This window comes from Saccostrea cucullata, unplaced genomic scaffold (assembly GCF_032062105.1).
Source record: "Saccostrea cucullata isolate Sc308-1 unplaced genomic scaffold, CSIRO_AGI_Scuc_v1 ctg1667, whole genome shotgun sequence".
In the NCBI taxonomy this organism is placed as follows: domain Eukaryota; kingdom Metazoa; phylum Mollusca; class Bivalvia; order Ostreida; family Ostreidae; genus Saccostrea; species Saccostrea cuccullata.
The window spans coordinates 64726-87169 of NW_026921914.1; the positions used below are offsets into that span (position 1 = coordinate 64726).

Consider the following 22444-nt stretch of genomic DNA (forward strand, 5'->3'; position numbering starts at 1 on the left):
GCTTATTTTTACAATTCATCTGATCAAGTCAAAAACATTTGAAGCATGCTGACAATAATTTTTCAATCTTTAACTCATATTTATTTAGAGAAGGACCACCAATGTTTGGGTACATGAGGCCAAATTTAAATCCTGCTCTAAGGATTTTAAAAGTCTTAATCAGGAGGAAATCCATGCTTTTGTTTTTTTTCAGAGGTTAACTTAACAGTAGAAATAATGAAAAGTTCACCATACCTCGTGGGAGATTTTGGTCATCTGAGCTGTGTTTTTGATTACAAATTTTCCAACTTTTCATGGTCGAGTCCCTCATTTTCGTGGACTAAAGATGGACAGAACCTGACCCTGTCTGATTTTGTAATAAGTCAAGAATGTAATGGTCACAGATGTGAATCTCTACTCAACATGACAACAGTGGACTTTCAACACGAAGGTAGGACTCTGATATTTGCTTGAAATAAAATATTGTAACAACATTGAATGGAATCCTAGGTGAAAGGATTTGTAAAGCGTACAAGAACTTGGGGATCAATTTCATTTAAACCATGTATTTTCATCTATTAAGTTTAAATAAAAAAGATATTCAGAAAACACGTCATTAATGGTTAAAAAAACTAAGAGTTATTTGACAAGATAATTTTACTAACATTTCGATGTTTTAAAAAAAATCAGAACTTAATTAAGCAAGAAAAATTTCTTGTCAGGTGAATATGCCTGTGAAGCAGTATTGGATGAGTTGGACTTCTACGGCACTGGTACAGCAAATGCTTCTGTTAAGGTCTGGGAAAAACCTATCATTGTAATGGAACCTAATGTCACCACTGTCCAAAAGTATGAAAATATCTCAATCAGTTGTTACATTCTAAACGAAGACAAAGCCTATCTTCTTCAAAATGATTCCTTGAAGTGGTGTTTTGCTGATAGCAGTGAAATAGCAGAAAGTAAGTCATTCTGTGAACAACAGTTATTTAGAATGACATTCTAAATTTGATGAGATACATGTATTGGTATATAACACATAGAAGTGAAATAATAATTAAGAATATTGGAGAAAATCTATTTGACTTACTTAGATGCATGTATCAACTACGAAAATAAACCTCGAGGAGCTACTTTTTCTTTTGCTATTTTTCCTTCCAGTAAATAACAGCACTAACTTGAGGCAGTCCTATTTCTTTGAAATGAGGAAATCCGTGTCAATTAATTGTGGATTCAACCACTGCTTGACGGCAGGAAAAACAATCAATATTACAATGGTTCCGAAAGGTTAGTCTTATTATCTCATGTTCTGGAAATTTTACATCTTGCCATTCAATTATTGTAGTCATTGTGAAAGATTGAATAAAATCTGGCATTTTGAAAGTTTTGCAACAAACTTCACAACTGTTCCCTACCCTCTGCAGCTATGAGCTTATTTTTACAATTCATCTGATCAAGTCAAAAACATTTGAAGCATGCTGACAATAATTTTTCAATCTTTAACTCATATTTATTTAGAGAAGGACCACCAATGTTTGGGTACATGAGGCCAAATTTAAATCCTGAAGGATTTTAAAAGTCTTAATCAGGAGGAAATCCATGCTTTTGTTTTCTTTCAGAGGTTAACTTAACAGTAGAAATAATGAAAAGTTCACCATACCTCGTGGGAGATTTTGGTCATCTGAGCTGTGTTTTCGATTACAAATTTTCCAACTTTTCATGGTCGAGTCCCTCATTTTCGTGGACTAAAGATGGACAGAACCTGACCCTGTCTGATTTTGTAATAAGTCAAGAATGTAATGGTCACAGATGTGAATCTCTACTCAACATGACAACAGTGGACTTTCAACACGAAGGTAGGACTCTGATATTTGCTTGAAATAAAATATTGTAACAACATTGAATGGAATCCTAGGTGAAAGGATTTGTAAAGAGTGGAAGAACTTGGGGATCAATTTCACTTAAAATATGTAATTTCATCTATTAAGTTTAAATAAAAAAACATATACAGAAAACACGTCATTAATGGTTAAAAAAAAACTAAGAGTTATTTGACAAGATAATTTTACCAACATTTCGATGTTTTAAAAAAAATCAGAACTTAATTAAGCAAGAAAAATTTCTTGTCAGGTGAATATGCCTGTGAAGCAGTATTGGATGAGTTGGACTTCTACGGCACTGGTACAGCAAATGCTTCTGTTAAGGTCTGGGAAAAACCTATCATTGTAATGGAACCTAATGTCACCACTGTCCAAAAGTATGAAAATATCTCAATCAGTTGTTACATTCTAAACGAAGACAAAGCCTATCTTCTTCAAAATGATTCCTTGAAGTGGTGTTTTGCTGATAGCAGTGAAATAGCAGAAAGTAAGTCATTCTGTGAACAACAGTTATTTAGAATGACATTCTAAATTTGATGAGATACATGTATTGGTATATAACACATAGAAGTGAAATAATAATTAAGAATATTGGAGAAAATCTATTTGACTTACTTAGATGCATGTATCAACTACGAAAATAAACCTCGAGGAGCTACTTTTTCTTTTGCTATTTTTCCTTCCAGTAAATAACAGCACTAACTTGAGGCAGTCCTATTTCTTTGAAATGAGGAAATCCGTGTCAATTAATTGTGGATTCAACCACTGCTTGACGGCAGGAAAAACAATCAATATTACAATGGTTCCGAAAGGTTAGTCTTATTATCTCATGTTCTGGAAATTTTACATCTTGCCATTCAATTATTGTAGTCATTGTGAAAGATTGAATAAAATCTGGCATTGTGAAAGTTTTGCAACAAACTTCACAACTGTTCCCTACCCTCTGCAGCTATGAGCTTATTTTTACAATTCATCTGATCAAGTCAAAAACATTTGAAGCATGCTGACAATAATTTTTCAATCTTTAACTCATATTTATTTAGAGAAGGACCAACAATGTTTGGGTACATGAGGCCAAATTTAAATCCTGCTCTAAGGATTTTAAAAGTCTTAATCAGGAGGAAATCCATGCTTATGTTTTCTTTCAGAGGTTAACTTAACAGTAGAAATAATGAAAAGTTCACCATACCTCGTGGGAGATTTTGGTCATCTGAGCTGTGTTTTTGATTACAAATTTTCCAACTTTTCATGGTCGAGTCCCTCATTTTCGTGGACTAAAGATGGACAGAACCTGACCCTGTCTGATTTTGTAATAAGTCAAGAATGTAATGGTCACAGATGTGAATCTCTACTCAACATGACAACAGTGGACTTTCAACACGAAGGTAGGACTCTGATATTTGCTTGAAATAAAATATTGTAACAACATTGAATGGAATCCTAGGTGAAAGGATTTGTAAAGCGTACAAGAACTTGGGGATCAATTTCATTTAAACCATGTATTTTCATCTATTAAGTTTAAATAAAAAAGATATTCAGAAAACACGTCATTAATGGTTAAAAAAACTAAGAGTTATTTGACAAGATAATTTTACCAACATTTCGATGTTTTAAAAAAAATCAGAACTTAATTAAGCAAGAAAAATTTCTTGTCAGGTGAATATGCCTGTGAAGCAGTATTGGATGAGTTGGACTTCTACGGCACTGGTACAGCAAATGCTTCTGTTAAGGTCTGGGAAAAACCTATCATTGTAATGGAACCTAATGTCACCACTGTCCAAAAGTATGAAAATATCTCAATCAGTTGTTTCATTATAAACGAAGACAAAGCCTATCTTCTTCAAAATGATTCCTTGAAGTGGTGTTTTGCTGATAGCAATGAAATAGCAGAAAGTAAGTCATTCTGTGAACAACAGTTATTTAGAATGACATTCTAAATTTGATGAGATACATGTATTGGAAGAAAACACATAGAAGTGAAATAATAATTAAGAATATTGGAGAAAATCTATTTGACTTACTTAGATGCATGTATCAACTACCAAAATAAACCTCGAGGAGCTACTTTTTCTTTTGCTATTTTTCCTTCCAGTAAATAACAGCACTAACTTGAGGCAGTCCTATTTCTTTGAAATGAGGAAATCCGTGTCAATTAATTGTGGATTCAACCACTGCTTGACGGCAGGAAAAACAATCAATATTACAATGGTTCCGAAAGGTTAGTCTTATTATCTCATGTTCTGGAAATTTTACATCTTGCCATTCAATTATTGTAGTCATTGTGAAAGATTGAATAAAATCTGGCATTGTGAAAGTTTTGCAACAAACTTCACAACTGTTCCCTACCCTCTGCAGCTATGAGCTTATTTTTACAATTCATCTGATCAAGTCAAAAACATTTGAAGCATGCTGACAATAATTTTTCAATCTTTAACTCATATTTATTTAGAGAAGGACCACCAATGTTTGGGTACATGAAGCCAAATTTAAATCCTGCTCTAAGGATTTTAAAAGTCTTAATCAGGAGGAAATCCATGCTTATGTTTTCTTTCAGAGGTTAACTTAACAGTAGAAATAATGAAAAGTTCACCATACCTCGTGGGATATTTTGGTCATCTGAGCTGTGTTTTTGATTACAAATTTTCCAACTTTTCATGGTCGAGTCCCTCATTTTCGTGGACTAAAGATGGACAGAACCTGACCCTGTCTGATTTTGTAATAAGTCAAGAATGTAATGGCCACAGATGTGAATCTCTACTCAACATGACAACAGTGGACTTTCAACACGAAGGTAGGACTCTGATATTTGCTTGAAATAAAATATTGTAACAACATTGAATGGAATCCTAGGTGAAAGGATTTGTAAAGAGTGGAAGAACTTGGGGATCAATTTCACTTAAAATATGTAATTTCATCTATTAAGTTTAAATAAAAAAACATATACAGAAAACACGTCATTAATGGTTAAAAAAAAACTAAGAGTTATTTGACAAGATAATTTTACCAACATTTCGATGTTTTAAAAAAAATCAGAACTTAATTAAGCAAGAAAAAAAATCTTGTCAGGTGAATATGCCTGTGAAGCAGTACTGGATGAGTTGGACTTCTACGGCACTGGTACAGCAAATGCTTCTGTTGAGGTGTGGGAGAAACCTACCATTGCAATGGAACCTAATTTTACCACTGTCCAAAAGTATGAAAATATCTCAATCAGTTGTTACATTCTAAACGAAGACAAAGCCTATTATCTTCAAAATGATTCCTTCAAGTGGTGTTTTGCTGATGGCAGTGAAATAGCAGACGGTAAGTCATTCTGTGAACAACAAGTTATATAGGATGACATTCTAAAATTGATGAGATACATGTATTGGAAGATAACACATAGAAGTGAAATAATAATTAAAAATATTGGAGAAAATCTATTTGACTTACTTAGATGCATGTATCAACTACCAAAATAAACCTTGAGGAGCTACTTTTTCTTTTGCTATTTTTCCTTCCAGTAAATAACAGCACTAACTTGAGGCAGTCCTATTTCTTTGAAATGAGGAAATCCGTGTCAATTAATTGTGGATTCAACCACTGCTTGACAACAGGAAAAACAATCAATATTACAATGGTTCCGAAAGGTTAGTCTTATTATCTCTTATTCTGGAAATTTTACATCTTGCCATTCAATTATTGTAGTCATTGTGAAAGATTGAAAAAAAATCTGGCATTGTGAAAGTTTTGCAACTAACATCACAATTGTTCCCTACCCTCTGCAGCTATGAGCTTATTTTTACAATTCATCTGATCAAGTCAAAAACATTTGAAGCATGCTGACAATAATTTTTCAATCTTTAACTCATATTTATTCAGAGAAGGACCACCAATGTTTGGGTACATGAGGCCAAATTTAAATCCTGCTCTAAGGATTTTAAAAGTCTTAATCAGGAGGAAATACATGTTTTTGTTTTCTTTCAGAGGTTAACTTAACAGTAGAAATAAGGAAAAGTTCACCATACCTCGTGGGAGATTTTGGTCATCTGAGCTGTGTTTTTGATTACAAATTTTCCAACTTTTCATGGTCGAGTCCCTCATTTTCGTGGACTAAAGATGGACAGAACCTGACCCTGTCTGATTTTGTAATAAGTCAAAAATGTAATGGCCACAGATGTGAATCTCTACTCAACATGACAACAGTGGACTTTCAACACGAAGGTAGGACTCTGATATTTGCTTGAAATAAAATATTGTAACAACATTGAATGGAATCCTAGGTGAAAGGATTTGTTAAACGTAGAAGAACTTATGGATCAATTTCACTTAAACCATGTAATTTCATCTACTAAGTTTAAATAAAAAAGATATACAGAAAACACGTTATTAATGGTTCAAAATCTAAGAGTTATTTGAAGAGGAAACTTTTCTAAAATGTCGATATTTTAAAAAGAATCAGAACTTAATTAAGCAAGAAAAAAAATCTTGTCAGGTGAATATGCCTGTGAAGCAGTACTGGATGAGTTGGACTTCTACGGCACTGGTACAGCAAATGCTTCTGTTGAGGTGTGGGAGAAACCTACCATTGCAATGGAACCTAATTTTACCACTGTCCAAAAGTATGAAAATATCTCAATCAGTTGTTACATTCTAAACGAAGACAAAGCCTATTATCTTCAAAATGATTCCTTGAAGTGGTGTTTTGCTGATGGCAGTGAAATAGCAGACGGTAAGTCATTCTGTGAACAACAAGTTATATAGGATGACATTCTAAAATTGATGAGATACATGTATTGGAAGATAACACATAGAAGTGAAATAATAATTAAAAATATTGGAGAAAATCTATTTGACTTACTTAGATGCATGTATCAACTACCAAAATAAACCTTGAGGAGCTACTTTTTCTTTTGCTATTTTTCCTTCCAGTAAATAACAGCACTAACTTGAGGCAGTCCTATTTCTTTGAAATGAGGAAATCCGTGTCAATTAATTGTGGATTCAACCACTGCTTGACAACAGGAAAAACAATCAATATTACAATGGTTCCGAAAGGTTAGTCTTATTATCTCTTATTCTGGAAATTTTACATCTTGCCATTCAATTATTGTAGTCATTGTGAAAGATTGAAAAAAAATCTGGCATTGTGAAAGTTTTGCAACTAACATCGCAATTGTTCCCTACCCTCTGCAGCTATGAGCTTATTTTTACAATTCATCTGATCAAGTCAAAAACATTTGAAGCATGCTGACAATAATTTTTCAATCTTTAACTCATATTTATTCAGAGAAGGACCACCAATGTTTGGGTACATGAGGCCAAATTTAAATCCTGCTCTAAGGATTTTAAAAGTCTTAATCAGGAGGAAATACATGTTTTTGTTTTCTTTCAGAGGTTAACTTAACAGTAGAAATAAGGAAAAGTTCACCATACCTCGTGGGAGATTTTGGTCATCTGAGCTGTGTTTTTGATTACAAATTTTCCAACTTTTCATGGTCGAGTCCCTCATTTTCGTGGACTAAAGATGGACAGAACCTGACCCTGTCTGATTTTGTAATAAGTCAAAAATGTAATGGCCACAGATGTGAATCTCTACTCAACATGACAACAGTGGACTTTCAACACGAAGGTAGGACTCTGATATTTGCTTGAAATAAAATATTGTAACAACATTGAATGGAATCCTAGGTGAAAGGATTTGTTAAACGTAGAAGAACTTATGGATCAATTTCACTTAAACCATGTAATTTCATCTACTAAGTTTAAATAAAAAAGATATACAGAAAACACGTTATTAATGGTTCAAAATCTAAGAGTTATTTGAAGAGGAAACCTTTCTAAAATGTCGATATTTTAAAAAGAATCAGAACTTAATTAAGCAAGAAAAAAAATCTTGTCAGGTGAATATGCCTGTGAAGCAGTACTGGATGAGTTGGACTTCTACGGCACTGGTACAGCAAATGCTTCTGTTGAGGTGTGGGAGAAACCTACCATTGCAATGGAACCTAATTTTACCACTGTCCAAAAGTATGAAAATATCTCAATCAGTTGTTACATTCTAAACGAAGACAAAGCCTATTATCTTCAAAATGATTCCTTGAAGTGGTGTTTTGCTGATGGCAGTGAAATAGCAGACGGTAAGTCATTCTGTGAACAACAAGTTATATAGGATGACATTCTAAAATTGATGAGATACATGTATTGGAAGATAACACATAGAAGTGAAATAATAATTAAAAATATTGGAGAAAATCTATTTGACTTACTTAGATGCATGTATCAACTACCAAAATAAACCTTGAGGAGCTACTTTTTCTTTTGCTATTTTTCCTTCCAGTAAATAACAGCACTAACTTGAGGCAGTCCTATTTCTTTGAAATGAGGAAATCCGTGTCAATTAATTGTGGATTCAACCACTGCTTGACAACAGGAAAAACAATCAATATTACAATGGTTCCGAAAGGTTAGTCTTATTATCTCTTATTCTGGAAATTTTACATCTTGCCATTCAATTATTGTAGTCATTGTGAAAGATTGAAAAAAAATCTGGCATTGTGAAAGTTTTGCAACTAACATCGCAATTGTTCCCTACCCTCTGCAGCTATGAGCTTATTTTTACAATTCATCTGATCAAGTCAAAAACATTTGAAGCATGCTGACAATAATTTTTCAATCTTTAACTCATATTTATTCAGAGAAGGACCACCAATGTTTGGGTACATGAGGCCAAATTTAAATCCTGCTCTAAGGATTTTAAAAGTCTTAATCAGGAGGAAATACATGTTTTTGTTTTCTTTCAGAGGTTAACTTAACAGTAGAAATAAGGAAAAGTTCACCATACCTCGTGGGAGATTTTGGTCATCTGAGCTGTGTTTTTGATTACAAATTTTCCAACTTTTCATGGTCGAGTCCCTCATTTTCGTGGACTAAAGATGGACAGAACCTGACCCTGTCTGATTTTGTAATAAGTCAAAAATGTAATGGCCACAGATGTGAATCTCTACTCAACATGACAACAGTGGACTTTCAACACGAAGGTAGGACTCTGATATTTGCTTGAAATAAAATATTGTAACAACATTGAATAGAATCCTAGGTGAAAGGATTTGTTAAAGCATAGAAGAACTTATGGATCAATTTCACTTAAACCATGTAATTTCATCTACTAAGTTTAAATAAAAAAGATATACAGAAAACACGTTATTAATGGTTCAAAATCTAAGAGTTATTTGAAGAGGAAACTTTTCTAAAATGTCGATATTTTAAAAAGAATCAGAACTTAATTAAGCAAGAAAAAAAATCTTGTCAGGTGAATATGCCTGTGAAGCAGTACTGGATGAGTTGGACTTCTACGGCACTGGTACAGCAAATGCTTCTGTTGAGGTGTGGGAGAAACCTACCATTGCAATGGAACCTAATTTTACCACTGTCCAAAAGTATGAAAATATCTCAATCAGTTGTTTTATTCTAAACGAAGACAAAGCCTATCTTCTTCAAAATGATTCCTTGAAGTGGTGTTTTGCTGATGGCAGTGAAATAGCAGACGGTAAGTCAAATGACATTCTAAATTTAATGAGATACATGTGGAAGAAAAACATAGAATTAAGAAATGGAGGACTTACTTAGATGCATGTATCCTACCAAAATAAACCTCTAGGAGATGAGGCATTTGAAAGTCAATTAATTGTAAAGGAAAAAACAATATACAATGGTTTTAATGGAAATTTTACATCTTGCCATTCAATTAAGTCGTTGTGAAAGATTGAATAAAATATGGCATTGTGAAAGTTTTGCAACTAACTTCACAACTGTTCCCTACTAAGTTTATCTGCAGCTATGAGCTTATTTTTACAATTCATCTGATCAAGTCAAAAACATTTGAAGCATGCTGACAATAATTTTTCAATCTTTAACTCATATTTATTCAAGAAGGACCACCAATGTTTGGGTACATGACGAATTTAAAAATGCTCTAAGGATTTTAAAAGTCTTAATCAGGAGGAAATCCATAATTTTGTTTTCTTTCATTTAATAGTAGAAATAATGAAAAGTTCATACCTCGTGGGAGATTTTGGTAAGCTGTGTTTTTGATTACAAAAACTTTTCATGGTCGAGTCCCTCATTTTCGTGGACTAAAGATGGACAGAACCTGACCCTGTCTGATTTTGTAATAAGTCAAAAATGTAATGGCCACAGATGTGAATCTCTACTCAACATGACAACAGTGGACTTTCAACACGAAGGTAGGACTCTGATATTTGCTTGAAATAAAATATTGTAACAACATTGAATGGAATCCTAGGTGAAAGGATTTGTTAAACGTAGAAGAACTTATGGATCAATTTCACTTAAACCATGTAATTTCATCTACTAAGTTTAAATAAAAAAGATATACAGAAAACACGTTATTAATGGTTCAAAATCTAAGAGTTATTTGAAGAGGAAACTTTTCTAAAATGTCGATATTTTAAAAAGAATCAGAACTTAATTAAGCAAGAAAAAAAATCTTGTCAGGTGAATATGCCTGTGAAGCAGTACTGGATGAGTTGGACTTCTACGGCACTGGTACAGCAAATGCTTCTGTTGAGGTGTGGGAGAAACCTACCATTGCAATGGAACCTAATTTTACCACTGTCCAAAAGTATGAAAATATCTCAATCAGTTGTTACATTCTAAACGAAGACAAAGCCTATTATCTTCAAAATGATTCCTTGAAGTGGTGTTTTGCTGATGGCAGTGAAATAGCAGACGGTAAGTCATTCTGTGAACAACAAGTTATATAGGATGACATTCTAAAATTGATGAGATACATGTATTGGAAGATAACACATAGAAGTGAAATAATAATTAAAAATATTGGAGAAAATCTATTTGACTTACTTAGATGCATGTATCAACTACCAAAATAAACCTTGAGGAGCTACTTTTTCTTTTGCTATTTTTCCTTCCAGTAAATAACAGCACTAACTTGAGGCAGTCCTATTTCTTTGAAATGAGGAAATCCGTGTCAATTAATTGTGGATTCAACCACTGCTTGACAACAGGAAAAACAATCAATATTACAATGGTTCCGAAAGGTTAGTCTTATTATCTCTTATTCTGGAAATTTTACATCTTGCCATTCAATTATTGTAGTCATTGTGAAAGATTGAAAAAAAATCTGGCATTGTGAAAGTTTTGCAACTAACATCGCAATTGTTCCCTACCCTCTGCAGCTATGAGCTTATTTTTACAATTCATCTGATCAAGTCAAAAACATTTGAAGCATGCTGACAATAATTTTTCAATCTTTAACTCATATTTATTCAGAGAAGGACCACCAATGTTTGGGTACATGAGGCCAAATTTAAATCCTGCTCTAAGGATTTTAAAAGTCTTAATCAGGAGGAAATACATGTTTTTGTTTTCTTTCAGAGGTTAACTTAACAGTAGAAATAAGGAAAAGTTCACCATACCTCGTGGGAGATTTTGGTCATCTGAGCTGTGTTTTTGATTACAAATTTTCCAACTTTTCATGGTCGAGTCCCTCATTTTCGTGGACTAAAGATGGACAGAACCTGACCCTGTCTGATTTTGTAATAAGTCAAAAATGTAATGGCTACAGATGTGAATCTCTACTCAACATGACAACAGTGGACTTTCAACACGAAGGTAGGACTCTGATATTTGCTTGAAATAAAATATTGTAACAACATTGAATGGAATCCTAGGTGAAAGGATTTGTTAAACGTAGAAGAACTTATGGATCAATTTCACTTAAACCATGTAATTTCATCTACTAAGTTTAAATAAAAAAGATATACAGAAAACACGTTATTAATGGTTCAAAATCTAAGAGTTATTTGAAGAGGAAACCTTTCTAAAATGTCGATATTTTAAAAAGAATCAGAACTTAATTAAGCAAGAAAAAAAATCTTGTCAGGTGAATATGCCTGTGAAGCAGTACTGGATGAGTTGGACTTCTACGGCACTGGTACAGCAAATGCTTCTGTTGAGGTGTGGGAGAAACCTACCATTGCAATGGAACCTAATTTTACCACTGTCCAAAAGTATGAAAATATCTCAATCAGTTGTTACATTCTAAACGAAGACAAAGCCTATTATCTTCAAAATGATTCCTTGAAGTGGTGTTTTGCTGATGGCAGTGAAATAGCAGACGGTAAGTCATTCTGTGAACAACAAGTTATATAGGATGACATTCTAAAATTGATGAGATACATGTATTGGAAGATAACACATAGAAGTGAAATAATAATTAAAAATATTGGAGAAAATCTATTTGACTTACTTAGATGCATGTATCAACTACCAAAATAAACCTTGAGGAGCTACTTTTTCTTTTGCTATTTTTCCTTCCAGTAAATAACAGCACTAACTTGAGGCAGTCCTATTTCTTTGAAATGAGGAAATCCGTGTCAATTAATTGTGGATTCAACCACTGCTTGACAACAGGAAAAACAATCAATATTACAATGGTTCCGAAAGGTTAGTCTTATTATCTCTTATTCTGGAAATTTTACATCTTGCCATTCAATTATTGTAGTCATTGTGAAAGATTGAAAAAAAATCTGGCATTGTGAAAGTTTTGCAACTAACATCGCAATTGTTCCCTACCCTCTGCAGCTATGAGCTTATTTTTACAATTCATCTGATCAAGTCAAAAACATTTGAAGCATGCTGACAATAATTTTTCAATCTTTAACTCATATTTATTCAGAGAAGGACCACCAATGTTTGGGTACATGAGGCCAAATTTAAATCCTGCTCTAAGGATTTTAAAAGTCTTAATCAGGAGGAAATACATGTTTTTGTTTTCTTTCAGAGGTTAACTTAACAGTAGAAATAAGGAAAAGTTCACCATACCTCGTGGGAGATTTTGGTCATCTGAGCTGTGTTTTTGATTACAAATTTTCCAACTTTTCATGGTCGAGTCCCTCATTTTCGTGGACTAAAGATGGACAGAACCTGACCCTGTCTGATTTTGTAATAAGTCAAAAATGTAATGGCTACAGATGTGAATCTCTACTCAACATGACAACAGTGGACTTTCAACACGAAGGTAGGACTCTGATATTTGCTTGAAATAAAATATTGTAACAACATTGAATAGAATCCTAGGTGAAAGGATTTGTAAAGCATAGAAGAACTTATGGATCAATTTCACTTAAACCATGTAATTTCATCTACTAAGTTTAAATAAAAAAGATATACAGAAAACACGTTATTAATGGTTCAAAATCTAAGAGTTATTTGAAGAGGAAACTTTTCTAAAATGTCGATATTTTAAAAAGAATCAGAACTTAATTAAGCAAGAAAAAAAATCTTGTCAGGTGAATATGCCTGTGAAGCAGTACTGGATGAGTTGGACTTCTACGGCACTGGTACAGCAAATGCTTCTGTTGAGGTGTGGGAGAAACCTACCATTGCAATGGAACCTAATTTTACCACTGTCCAAAAGTATGAAAATATCTCAATCAGTTGTTTTATTCTAAACGAAGACAAAGCCTATCTTCTTCAAAATGATTCCTTGAAGTGGTGTTTTGCTGATGGCAGTGAAATAGCAGACGGTAAGTCATTCTGTGAACAACAGTTATTTAGAATGACATTCTAAATTTAATGAGATACATGTATTGGAAGAAAACACATAGAAGTGAAATAATAATTAAGAATATTGGAGAAAATCTATTTGACTTACTTAGATGCATGTATCAACTACCAAAATAAACCTCGAGGAGCTACTTTTTCTTTTGCTTTTTTTCCTTCCAGTAAATAACAGCACTAACTTGAGGCAGTCCTATTTCTTTGAAATGAGGAAATCCGTGTCAATTAATTGTGGATTCAACCACTGCTTGACAGCAGGAAAAACAATCAATATTACAATGGTTCCGAAAGGTTAGTCTTATTATCTCTTGTTCTGGAAATTTTACATCTTGCCATTCAATTATTGTAGTCGTTGTGAAAGATTGAATAAAATATGGCATTGTGAAAGTTTTGCAACTAACTTCACAACTGTTCCCTACCCTCTGCAGCTATGAGCTTATTTTTACAATTCATCTGATCAAGTCAAAAACATTTGAAGCATGCTGACAATAATTTTTCAATCTTTAACTCATATTTATTCAGAGAAGGACCACCAATGTTTGGGTACATGAGGCCAAATTTAAATCCTGCTCTAAGGATTTTAAAAGTCTTAATCAGGAGGAAATACATGTTTTTGTTTTCTTTCAGAGGTTAACTTAACAGTAGAAATAAGGAAAAGTTCACCATACCTCGTGGGAGATTTTGGTCATCTGAGCTGTGTTTTTGATTACAAATTTTCCAACTTTTCATGGTCGAGTCCCTCATTTTCGTGGACTAAAGATGGACAGAACCTGACCCTGTCTGATTTTGTAATAAGTCAAAAATGTAATGGCTACAGATGTGAATCTCTACTCAACATGACAACAGTGGACTTTCAACACGAAGGTAGGACTCTGATATTTGCTTGAAATAAAATATTGTAACAACATTGAATAGAATCCTAGGTGAAAGGATTTGTAAAGCATAGAAGAACTTATGGATCAATTTCACTTAAACCATGTAATTTCATCTACTAAGTTTAAATAAAAAAGATATACAGAAAACACGCTATTAATGGTTCAAAATCTAATCTAAGAGTTATTTGAAGAGGAAACTTTTCTAAAATGTCGATATTTTAAAAAGAATCAGAACTTAATTAAGCAAGAAAAAAAATTTTGTCAGGTGAATATGCCTGTGAAGCAGTACTGGATGAGTTGGACTTCTACGGCACTGGTACAGCAAATGCTTCTGTTAAGGTCTGGGAAAAACTTATCATTGTAATGGAACCTAATGTCACCACTGTCCAAAAGTATGAAAATATCTCAATCAGTTGTTTTATTCTAAACGAAGACAAAGCCTATCTTTTTCAAAATGATTCCTTGAAGTGGTGTTTTGCTGATGGCAGTGAAATAGCAGACGGTAAGTCATTCTGTGAACAACAGTTATTTAGAATGACATTCTAAATTTAATGAGATACATGTATTGGAAGAAAACACATAGAAGTGAAATAATAATTAAGAATATTGGAGAAAATCTATTTGACTTACTTAGATGCATGTATCAGCTTCCAAATTAAACCTCGAGGAGCTACTTTTTCTTTTGCTTTTTTTCCTTCCAGTAAATAACAGCACTAACTTGAGGCAGTCCTATTTCTTTGAAATGAGGAAATCCGTGTTAATTAATTGTGGATTCAACCACTGCTTGACAACAGGAAAAACAATCAATATTACAATGGTTCCGAAAGGTTAGACTTATTATCTCATGTTCTGGAAATTTTACATCTTGCCATTCAATTATTGTAGTCGTTGTGAAAGATTGAATAAAATCTGGCATTGTGAAAGTTTTGCAACTAACTTCACAACTGTTCCCTACCCTCTGCAGCTATGAGCTTATTTTTACAATTCATCTGATCAAGTCAAAAACATTTGAAGCATGCTGACAATAATTTTTCAATCTTTAACTCATATTTATTCAGAGAAGGACCACCAATGTTTGGGTACATGAGGCCAAATTTAAATCCTGCTCTAAGGATTTTAAAAGTCTTAATCAGGAGGAAATACATGTTTTTGTTTTCTTTCAGAGGTTAACTTAACAGTAGAAATAAGGAAAAGTTCACCATACCTCGTGGGAGATTTTGGTCATCTGAGCTGTGTTTTTGATTACAAATTTTCCAACTTTTCATGGTCGAGTCCCTCATTTTCGTGGACTAAAGATGGACAGAACCTGACCCTGTCTGATTTTGTAATAAGTCAAAAATGTAATGGCCACAGATGTGAATCTCTACTCAACATGACAACAGTGGACTTTCAACACGAAGGTAGGACTCTGATATTTGCTTGAAATAAAATATTGTAACAACATTGAATGGAATCCTAGGTGAAAGGATTTGTTAAACGTAGAAGAACTTATGGATCAATTTCACTTAAACCATGTAATTTCATCTACTAAGTTTAAATAAAAAAGATATACAGAAAACACGTTATTAATGGTTCAAAATCTAAGAGTTATTTGAAGAGGAAACCTTTCTAAAATGTCGATATTTTAAAAAGAATCAGAACTTAATTAAGCAAGAAAAAAAATCTTGTCAGGTGAATATGCCTGTGAAGCAGTACTGGATGAGTTGGACTTCTACGGCACTGGTACAGCAAATGCTTCTGTTGAGGTGTGGGAGAAACCTACCATTGCAATGGAACCTAATTTTACCACTGTCCAAAAGTATGAAAATATCTCAATCAGTTGTTACATTCTAAACGAAGACAAAGCCTATTATCTTCAAAATGATTCCTTGAAGTGGTGTTTTGCTGATGGCAGTGAAATAGCAGACGGTAAGTCATTCTGTGAACAACAAGTTATATAGGATGACATTCTAAAATTGATGAGATACATGTATTGGAAGATAACACATAGAAGTGAAATAATAATTAAAAATATTGGAGAAAATCTATTTGACTTACTTAGATGCATGTATCAACTACCAAAATAAACCTTGAGGAGCTACTTTTTCTTTTGCTATTTTTCCTTCCAGTAAATAACAGCACTAACTTGAGGCAGTCCTATTTCTTTGAAATGAGGAAATCCGTGTCAATTAATTGTGGATTCAACCACTGCTTGACAACAGGAAAAACAATCAATATTACAATGGTTCCGAAAGGTTAGTCTTATTATCTCTTATTCTGGAAATTTTACATCTTGCCATTCAATTATTGTAGTCATTGTGAAAGATTGAAAAAAAATCTGGCATTGTGAAAGTTTTGCAACTAACATCGCAATTGTTCCCTACCCTCTGCAGCTATGAGCTTATTTTTACAATTCATCTGATCAAGTCAAAAACATTTGAAGCATGCTGACAATAATTTTTCAATCTTTAACTCATATTTATTCAGAGAAGGACCACCAATGTTTGGGTACATGAGGCCAAATTTAAATCCTGCTCTAAGGATTTTAAAAGTCTTAATCAGGAGGAAATACATGTTTTTGTTTTCTTTCAGAGGTTAACTTAACAGTAGAAATAAGGAAAAGTTCACCATACCTCGTGGGAGATTTTGGTCATCTGAGCTGTGTTTTTGATTACAAATTTTCCAACTTTTCATGGTCGAGTCCCTCATTTTCGTGGACTAAAGATGGACAGAACCTGACCCTGTCTGATTTTGTAATAAGTCAAAAATGTAATGGCTACAGATGTGAATCTCTACTCAACATGACAACAGTGGACTTTCAACACGAAGGTAGGACTCTGATATTTGCTTGAAATAAAATATTGTAACAACATTGAATAGAATCCTAGGTGAAAGGATTTGTAAAGCATAGAAGAACTTATGGATCAATTTCACTTAAACCATGTAATTTCATCTACTAAGTTTAAATAAAAAAGATATACAGAAAACACGTTATTAATGGTTCAAAATCTAAGAGTTATTTGAAGAGGAAACTTTTCTAAAATGTCGATATTTTAAAAAGAATCAGAACTTAATTAAGCAAGAAAAAAAATCTTGTCAGGTGAATATGCCTGTGAAGCAGTACTGGATGAGTTGGACTTCTACGGCACTGGTACAGCAAATGCTTCTGTTGAGGTGTGGGAGAAACCTACCATTGCAATGGAACCTAATTTTACCACTGTCCAAAAGTATGAAAATATCTCAATCAGTTGTTTTATTCTAAACGAAGACAAAGCCTATCTTCTTCAAAATGATTCCTTGAAGTGGTGTTTTGCTGATGGCAGTGAAATAGCAGACGGTAAGTCATTCTGTGAACAACAGTTATTTAGAATGACATTCTAAATTTAATGAGATACATGTATTGGAAGAAAACACATAGAAGTGAAATAATAATTAAGAATATTGGAGAAAATCTATTTGACTTACTTAGATGCATGTATCAACTACCAAAATAAACCTCGAGGAGCTACTTTTTCTTTTGCTTTTTTTCCTTCCAGTAAATAACAGCACTAACTTGAGGCAGTCCTATTTCTTTGAAATGAGGAAATCCGTGTCAATTAATTGTGGATTCAACCACTGCTTGACAGCAGGAAAAACAATCAATATTACAATGGTTCCGAAAGGTTAGTCTTATTATCTCTTGTTCTGGAAATTTTACATCTTGCCATTCAATTATTGTAGTCGTTGTGAAAGATTGAATAAAATATGGCATTGTGAAAGTTTTGCAACTAACTTCACAACTGTTCCCTACCCTCTGCAGCTATGAGCTTATTTTTACAATTCATCTGATCAAGTCAAAAACATTTGAAGCATGCTGACAATAATTTTTCAATCTTTAACTCATATTTATTCAGAGAAGGACCACCAATGTTTGGGTACATGAGGCCAAATTTAAATCCTGCTCTAAGGATTTTAAAAGTCTTAATCAGGAGGAAATACATGTTTTTGTTTTCTTTCAGAGGTTAACTTAACAGTAGAAATAAGGAAAAGTTCACCATACCTCGTGGGAGATTTTGGTCATCTGAGCTGTGTTTTTGATTACAAATTTTCCAACTTTTCATGGTCGAGTCCCTCATTTTCGTGGACTAAAGATGGACAGAACCTGACCCTGTCTGATTTTGTAATAAGTCAAAAATGTAATGGCTACAGATGTGAATCTCTACTCAACATGACAACAGTGGACTTTCAACACGAAGGTAGGACTCTGATATTTGCTTGAAATAAAATATTGTAACAACATTGAATAGAATCCTAGGTGAAAGGATTTGTAAAGCATAGAAGAACTTATGGATCAATTTCACTTAAACCATGTAATTTCATCTACTAAGTTTAAATAAAAAAGATATACAGAAAACACGCTATTAATGGTTCAAAATCTAATCTAAGAGTTATTTGAAGAGGAAACTTTTCTAAAATGTCGATATTTTAAAAAGAATCAGAACTTAATTAAGCAAGAAAAAAAATTTTGTCAGGTGAATATGCCTGTGAAGCAGTACTGGATGAGTTGGACTTCTACGGCACTGGTACAGCAAATGCTTCTGTTAAGGTCTGGGAAAAACTTATCATTGTAATGGAACCTAATGTCACCACTGTCCAAAAGTATGAAAATATCTCAATCAGTTGTTTTATTCTAAACGAAGACAAAGCCTATCTTTTTCAAAATGATTCCTTGAAGTGGTGTTTTGCTGATGGCAGTGAAATAGCAGACGGTAAGTCATTCTGTGAACAACAGTTATTTAGAATGACATTCTAAATTTAATGAGATACATGTATTGGAAGAAAACACATAGAAGTGAAATAATAATTAAGAATATTGGAGAAAATCTATTTGACTTACTTAGATGCATGTATCAACTTCCAAATTAAACCTCGAGGAGCTACTTTTTCTTTTGCTTTTTTTCCTTCCAGTAAATAACAGCACTAACTTGAGGCAGTCCTATTTCTTTGAAATGAGGAAATCCGTGTTAATTAATTGTGGATTCAACCACTGCTTGACAACAGGAAAAACAATCAATATTACAATGGTTCCGAAAGGTTAGACTTATTATCTCTTGTTCTGGAAATTTTACATCTTGCCATTCAATTATTGTAGTCGTTGTGAAAGATTGAATAAAATCTGGCATTGTGAAAGTTTTGCAACTAACTTCACAACTGTTCCCTACCCTCTGCAGCTATGAGCTTATTTTTACAATTCATCTGATCAAGTCAAAAACATTTGAAGCATGCTGACAATAATTTTTCAATCTTTAACTCATATTTATTCAGAGAAGGACCACCAATGTTTGGGTACATGAGGCCAAATTTAAATCCTGCTCTAAGGATTTTAAAAGTCTTAATCAGGAGGAAATACATGTTTTTGTTTTCTTTCAGAGGTTAACTTAACAGTAGAAATAAGGAAAAGTTCACCATACCTCGTGGGAGATTTTGGTCATCTGAGCTGTGTTTTTGATTACAAATTTTCCAACTTTTCATGGTCGAGTCCCTCATTTTCGTGGACTAAAGATGGACAGAACCTGACCCTGTCTGATTTTGTAATAAGTCAAAAATGTAATGGCCACAGATGTGAATCTCTACTCAACATGACAACAGTGGACTTTCAACACGAAGGTAGGACTCTGATATTTGCTTGAAATAAAATATTGTAACAACATTGAATGGAATCCTAGGTGAAAGGATTTGTAAAACGTAGAAGAACTTATGGATCAATTTCACTTAAACCATGTAATTTCATCTACTAAGTTTAAATAAAATAGATATACAGAAAACACGTTTTTAATGAGTTATTTGAAGAGGAAATTTTTCTAAAATGTCGATATTTTAAAAAGAATCAGAACTTAATTAAGCAAGAAAAAAAATCTTGTCAGGTGAATATGCCTGTGAAGCAGTACTGGATGAGTTGGACTTCTACGGCACTGGTACAGCAAATGCTTCTGTTGAGGTGTGGGAGAAACCTACCATTGCAATGGAACCTAATTTTACCACTGTCCAAAAGTATGAAAATATCTCAATCAGTTGTTACATTCTAAACGAAGACAAAGCCTATTATCTTCAAAATGATTCCTTGAAGTGGTGTTTTGCTGATGGCAGTGAAATAGCAGACGGTAAGTCATTCTGTGAACAACAAGTTATATAGGATGACATTCTAAAATTGATGAGATAAATGTATTGGAAGATAATATATACAAGTGAAATAATAATTAAGAGTCAAATTTATTTGACCTATTTCGAGGCAAGTATCGACTTCCAAAATAAACATTGAGGAGCTAATTTTTCTTTTCCTAATTTTCCTTCCAGTAAATAACAGCATTAACTTAAGGCAGTCCTATTTCTTTGAAATGAAGAAATCCGTGTCAATTAATTGTGGATTCAAAGACTGCCTCACAGCAGGAAAAACAATCAATATTACAATGGTTCCGAAAGGTTAGTCTTATTATCTCTTGTTCTGGAAATTTTGCATCTTGCCATTCAATTGTTGTAGTCATTGTGAAAGTTTGAATAAATTCTGGCATTGGCGAGGTTTTGCAACTAACTTCACAACTGTTCCCTACCTCTGTAGCTATATCCCTCTTTTACAATTAATCTTGACAAGTCAAAAACATTTGAAGCATGCCGACAATAATTTTCGAGTCCTTTACTCATATGTTTTCAGAAGAGGACCACCATTGTTTGGTACATGAGGCCAAATTTAATTCCTGCTCTAAGAATTTGAAGGCTAAATCGGGAAATACATGTTCTTGTTTTCTTTCAGAGGTTAATTTAACAGTAGAAATAAGGAAAAGTTCACCATACCTCGTGGGAGATTTTGGTCATCTGAGCTGTGTTTTTGATTTCGAATTTTCGAACTTTTCATGGTCGAGTCCCTCATTTTGGTGGACTAAAGATGGACTCAACCTAACCCTGTCTGATGTTTTCATGAGTCAAGAATGTAATGGCCACAGATGTGAATCTCAACTCAACATGAAAACAGTGGACTTTCAACACGAAGGTAGGACTCTGATATTTGCTTGAAATAAAATATTGTAACAACATTGAATAGCATCGTATGTGAAAGGATTTGTAAAGCATAGAAGAACTTAGGGATCAATTTCACTTAAACCATGTAATTTCTTCTATTAAGTTTAACTAGAAGATATAGAAAACACACGTCATTAATGGTTCAAAAAAACTAAAAGTTATTTGAAGAGATAATTTGACCAACAGTTTGATATTTTAAAAAGATCAGAAATTAATTAAACAAGAAAAAATCTTGTCAGGTGAATATGCCTGTGAGGCAGTATTGGATGAGTTGGACTTCTACGGCACTGGTACAGCAAATGCTTCTGTTAAGGTCTGGGAAAAACCTATCATTGTAATGGAACCTAATGTCACCACTGTCCAAAAGTATGAAAATATCTCAATCAGTTGTTACATTGTAAACGAAGACAAAGCCTATCTTCTTCAAAATGATTCCTTGAAGTGGTGTTTTGCTGATGGCAGTGAAATAGCAGACGGTAAGTCATTCTGTGAACAACAGTTTTTTAGAATGACATTCTAAAATTGATGAGATACATGCACATATATTGGAAGAAAACATATACAAGTGAAATAATAGTTAAAAACATTGGAGAATATTTACTTCACTTAATTAGATGTATTTGTTGAAACGGTGTTTACCTGACGGTAGTAAAATAAGAAATAGTAAATTTTTCATAAACTTTTATAATAATAAATCATAATCTTTTAGGAAATTCTTTTCTAATACTAAAAAGCTAGCATGTATTTGCAGATTGTGTCCATTTGTAAAGAGAAAAAATATCCAGAATATCATGTTTATGTGTTGCTTTGAATTAAATGTTTCAGTTGGTAAATATACTGAAATTAACCAGACCTACTCATTTCAAGTGAAAAAATCCATTAAAATTCACTGTGGATTAAACAATTGCTCAGCGGCTGAAAAATCATCAGCGATCACAATGGTGCCAAAGCGTAAGTTTCATATTGTTTAGTTTTGCAAATTCAACAGGTTAATTTTACATGTTTGCTGCCAAAGAAAATCTTCTTAATCTCTTATAATAATGAATATGAGTAAAAGGTCAATGGCATGCATTAAATATAAATATTTCACGATGTTTT

General features: G+C 33.2%; 1 protein-coding gene across 1 annotated transcript; it reads left to right on the forward strand.

Moving 5' to 3' along the window:
* Nucleotides 1–20602: 20602 nt before the first annotated feature.
* On the forward strand, nucleotides 20603–22317 carry LOC134260906 (uncharacterized). The gene is made up of 4 exons (XM_062743437.1): nucleotides 20603–20752; nucleotides 21081–21317; nucleotides 21586–21822; nucleotides 22172–22317. The coding sequence occupies exons 1-4, from the start codon at nucleotides 20668–20670 to the stop codon at nucleotides 22315–22317; spliced, it is 705 nt and encodes a 234-aa protein (XP_062599421.1). The 5' UTR covers nucleotides 20603–20667.
* The last annotated feature ends 127 nt before the right edge of the window (nucleotides 22318–22444 follow it).

What these genes read in the sequence shown, in the direction of transcription:
- LOC134260906 (XM_062743437.1), top strand. Translation starts at nt 20,668, where the DNA reads ATGAAGAAATCCGTGTCAATTAATTGTGGATTCAAAGACTGCCTCACA. An exon ending in TATTACAATGGTTCCGAAAG is followed by an intron (nt 20,753 to 21,080) that starts GTTAGTCTTATT and finishes GTTTTCTTTCAG; the next exon opens with AGGTTAATTTAACAGTAGAA. An exon ending in TGGCAGTGAAATAGCAGACG is followed by an intron (nt 21,823 to 22,171) that starts GTAAGTCATTCT and finishes TAAATGTTTCAG; the next exon opens with TTGGTAAATATACTGAAATT.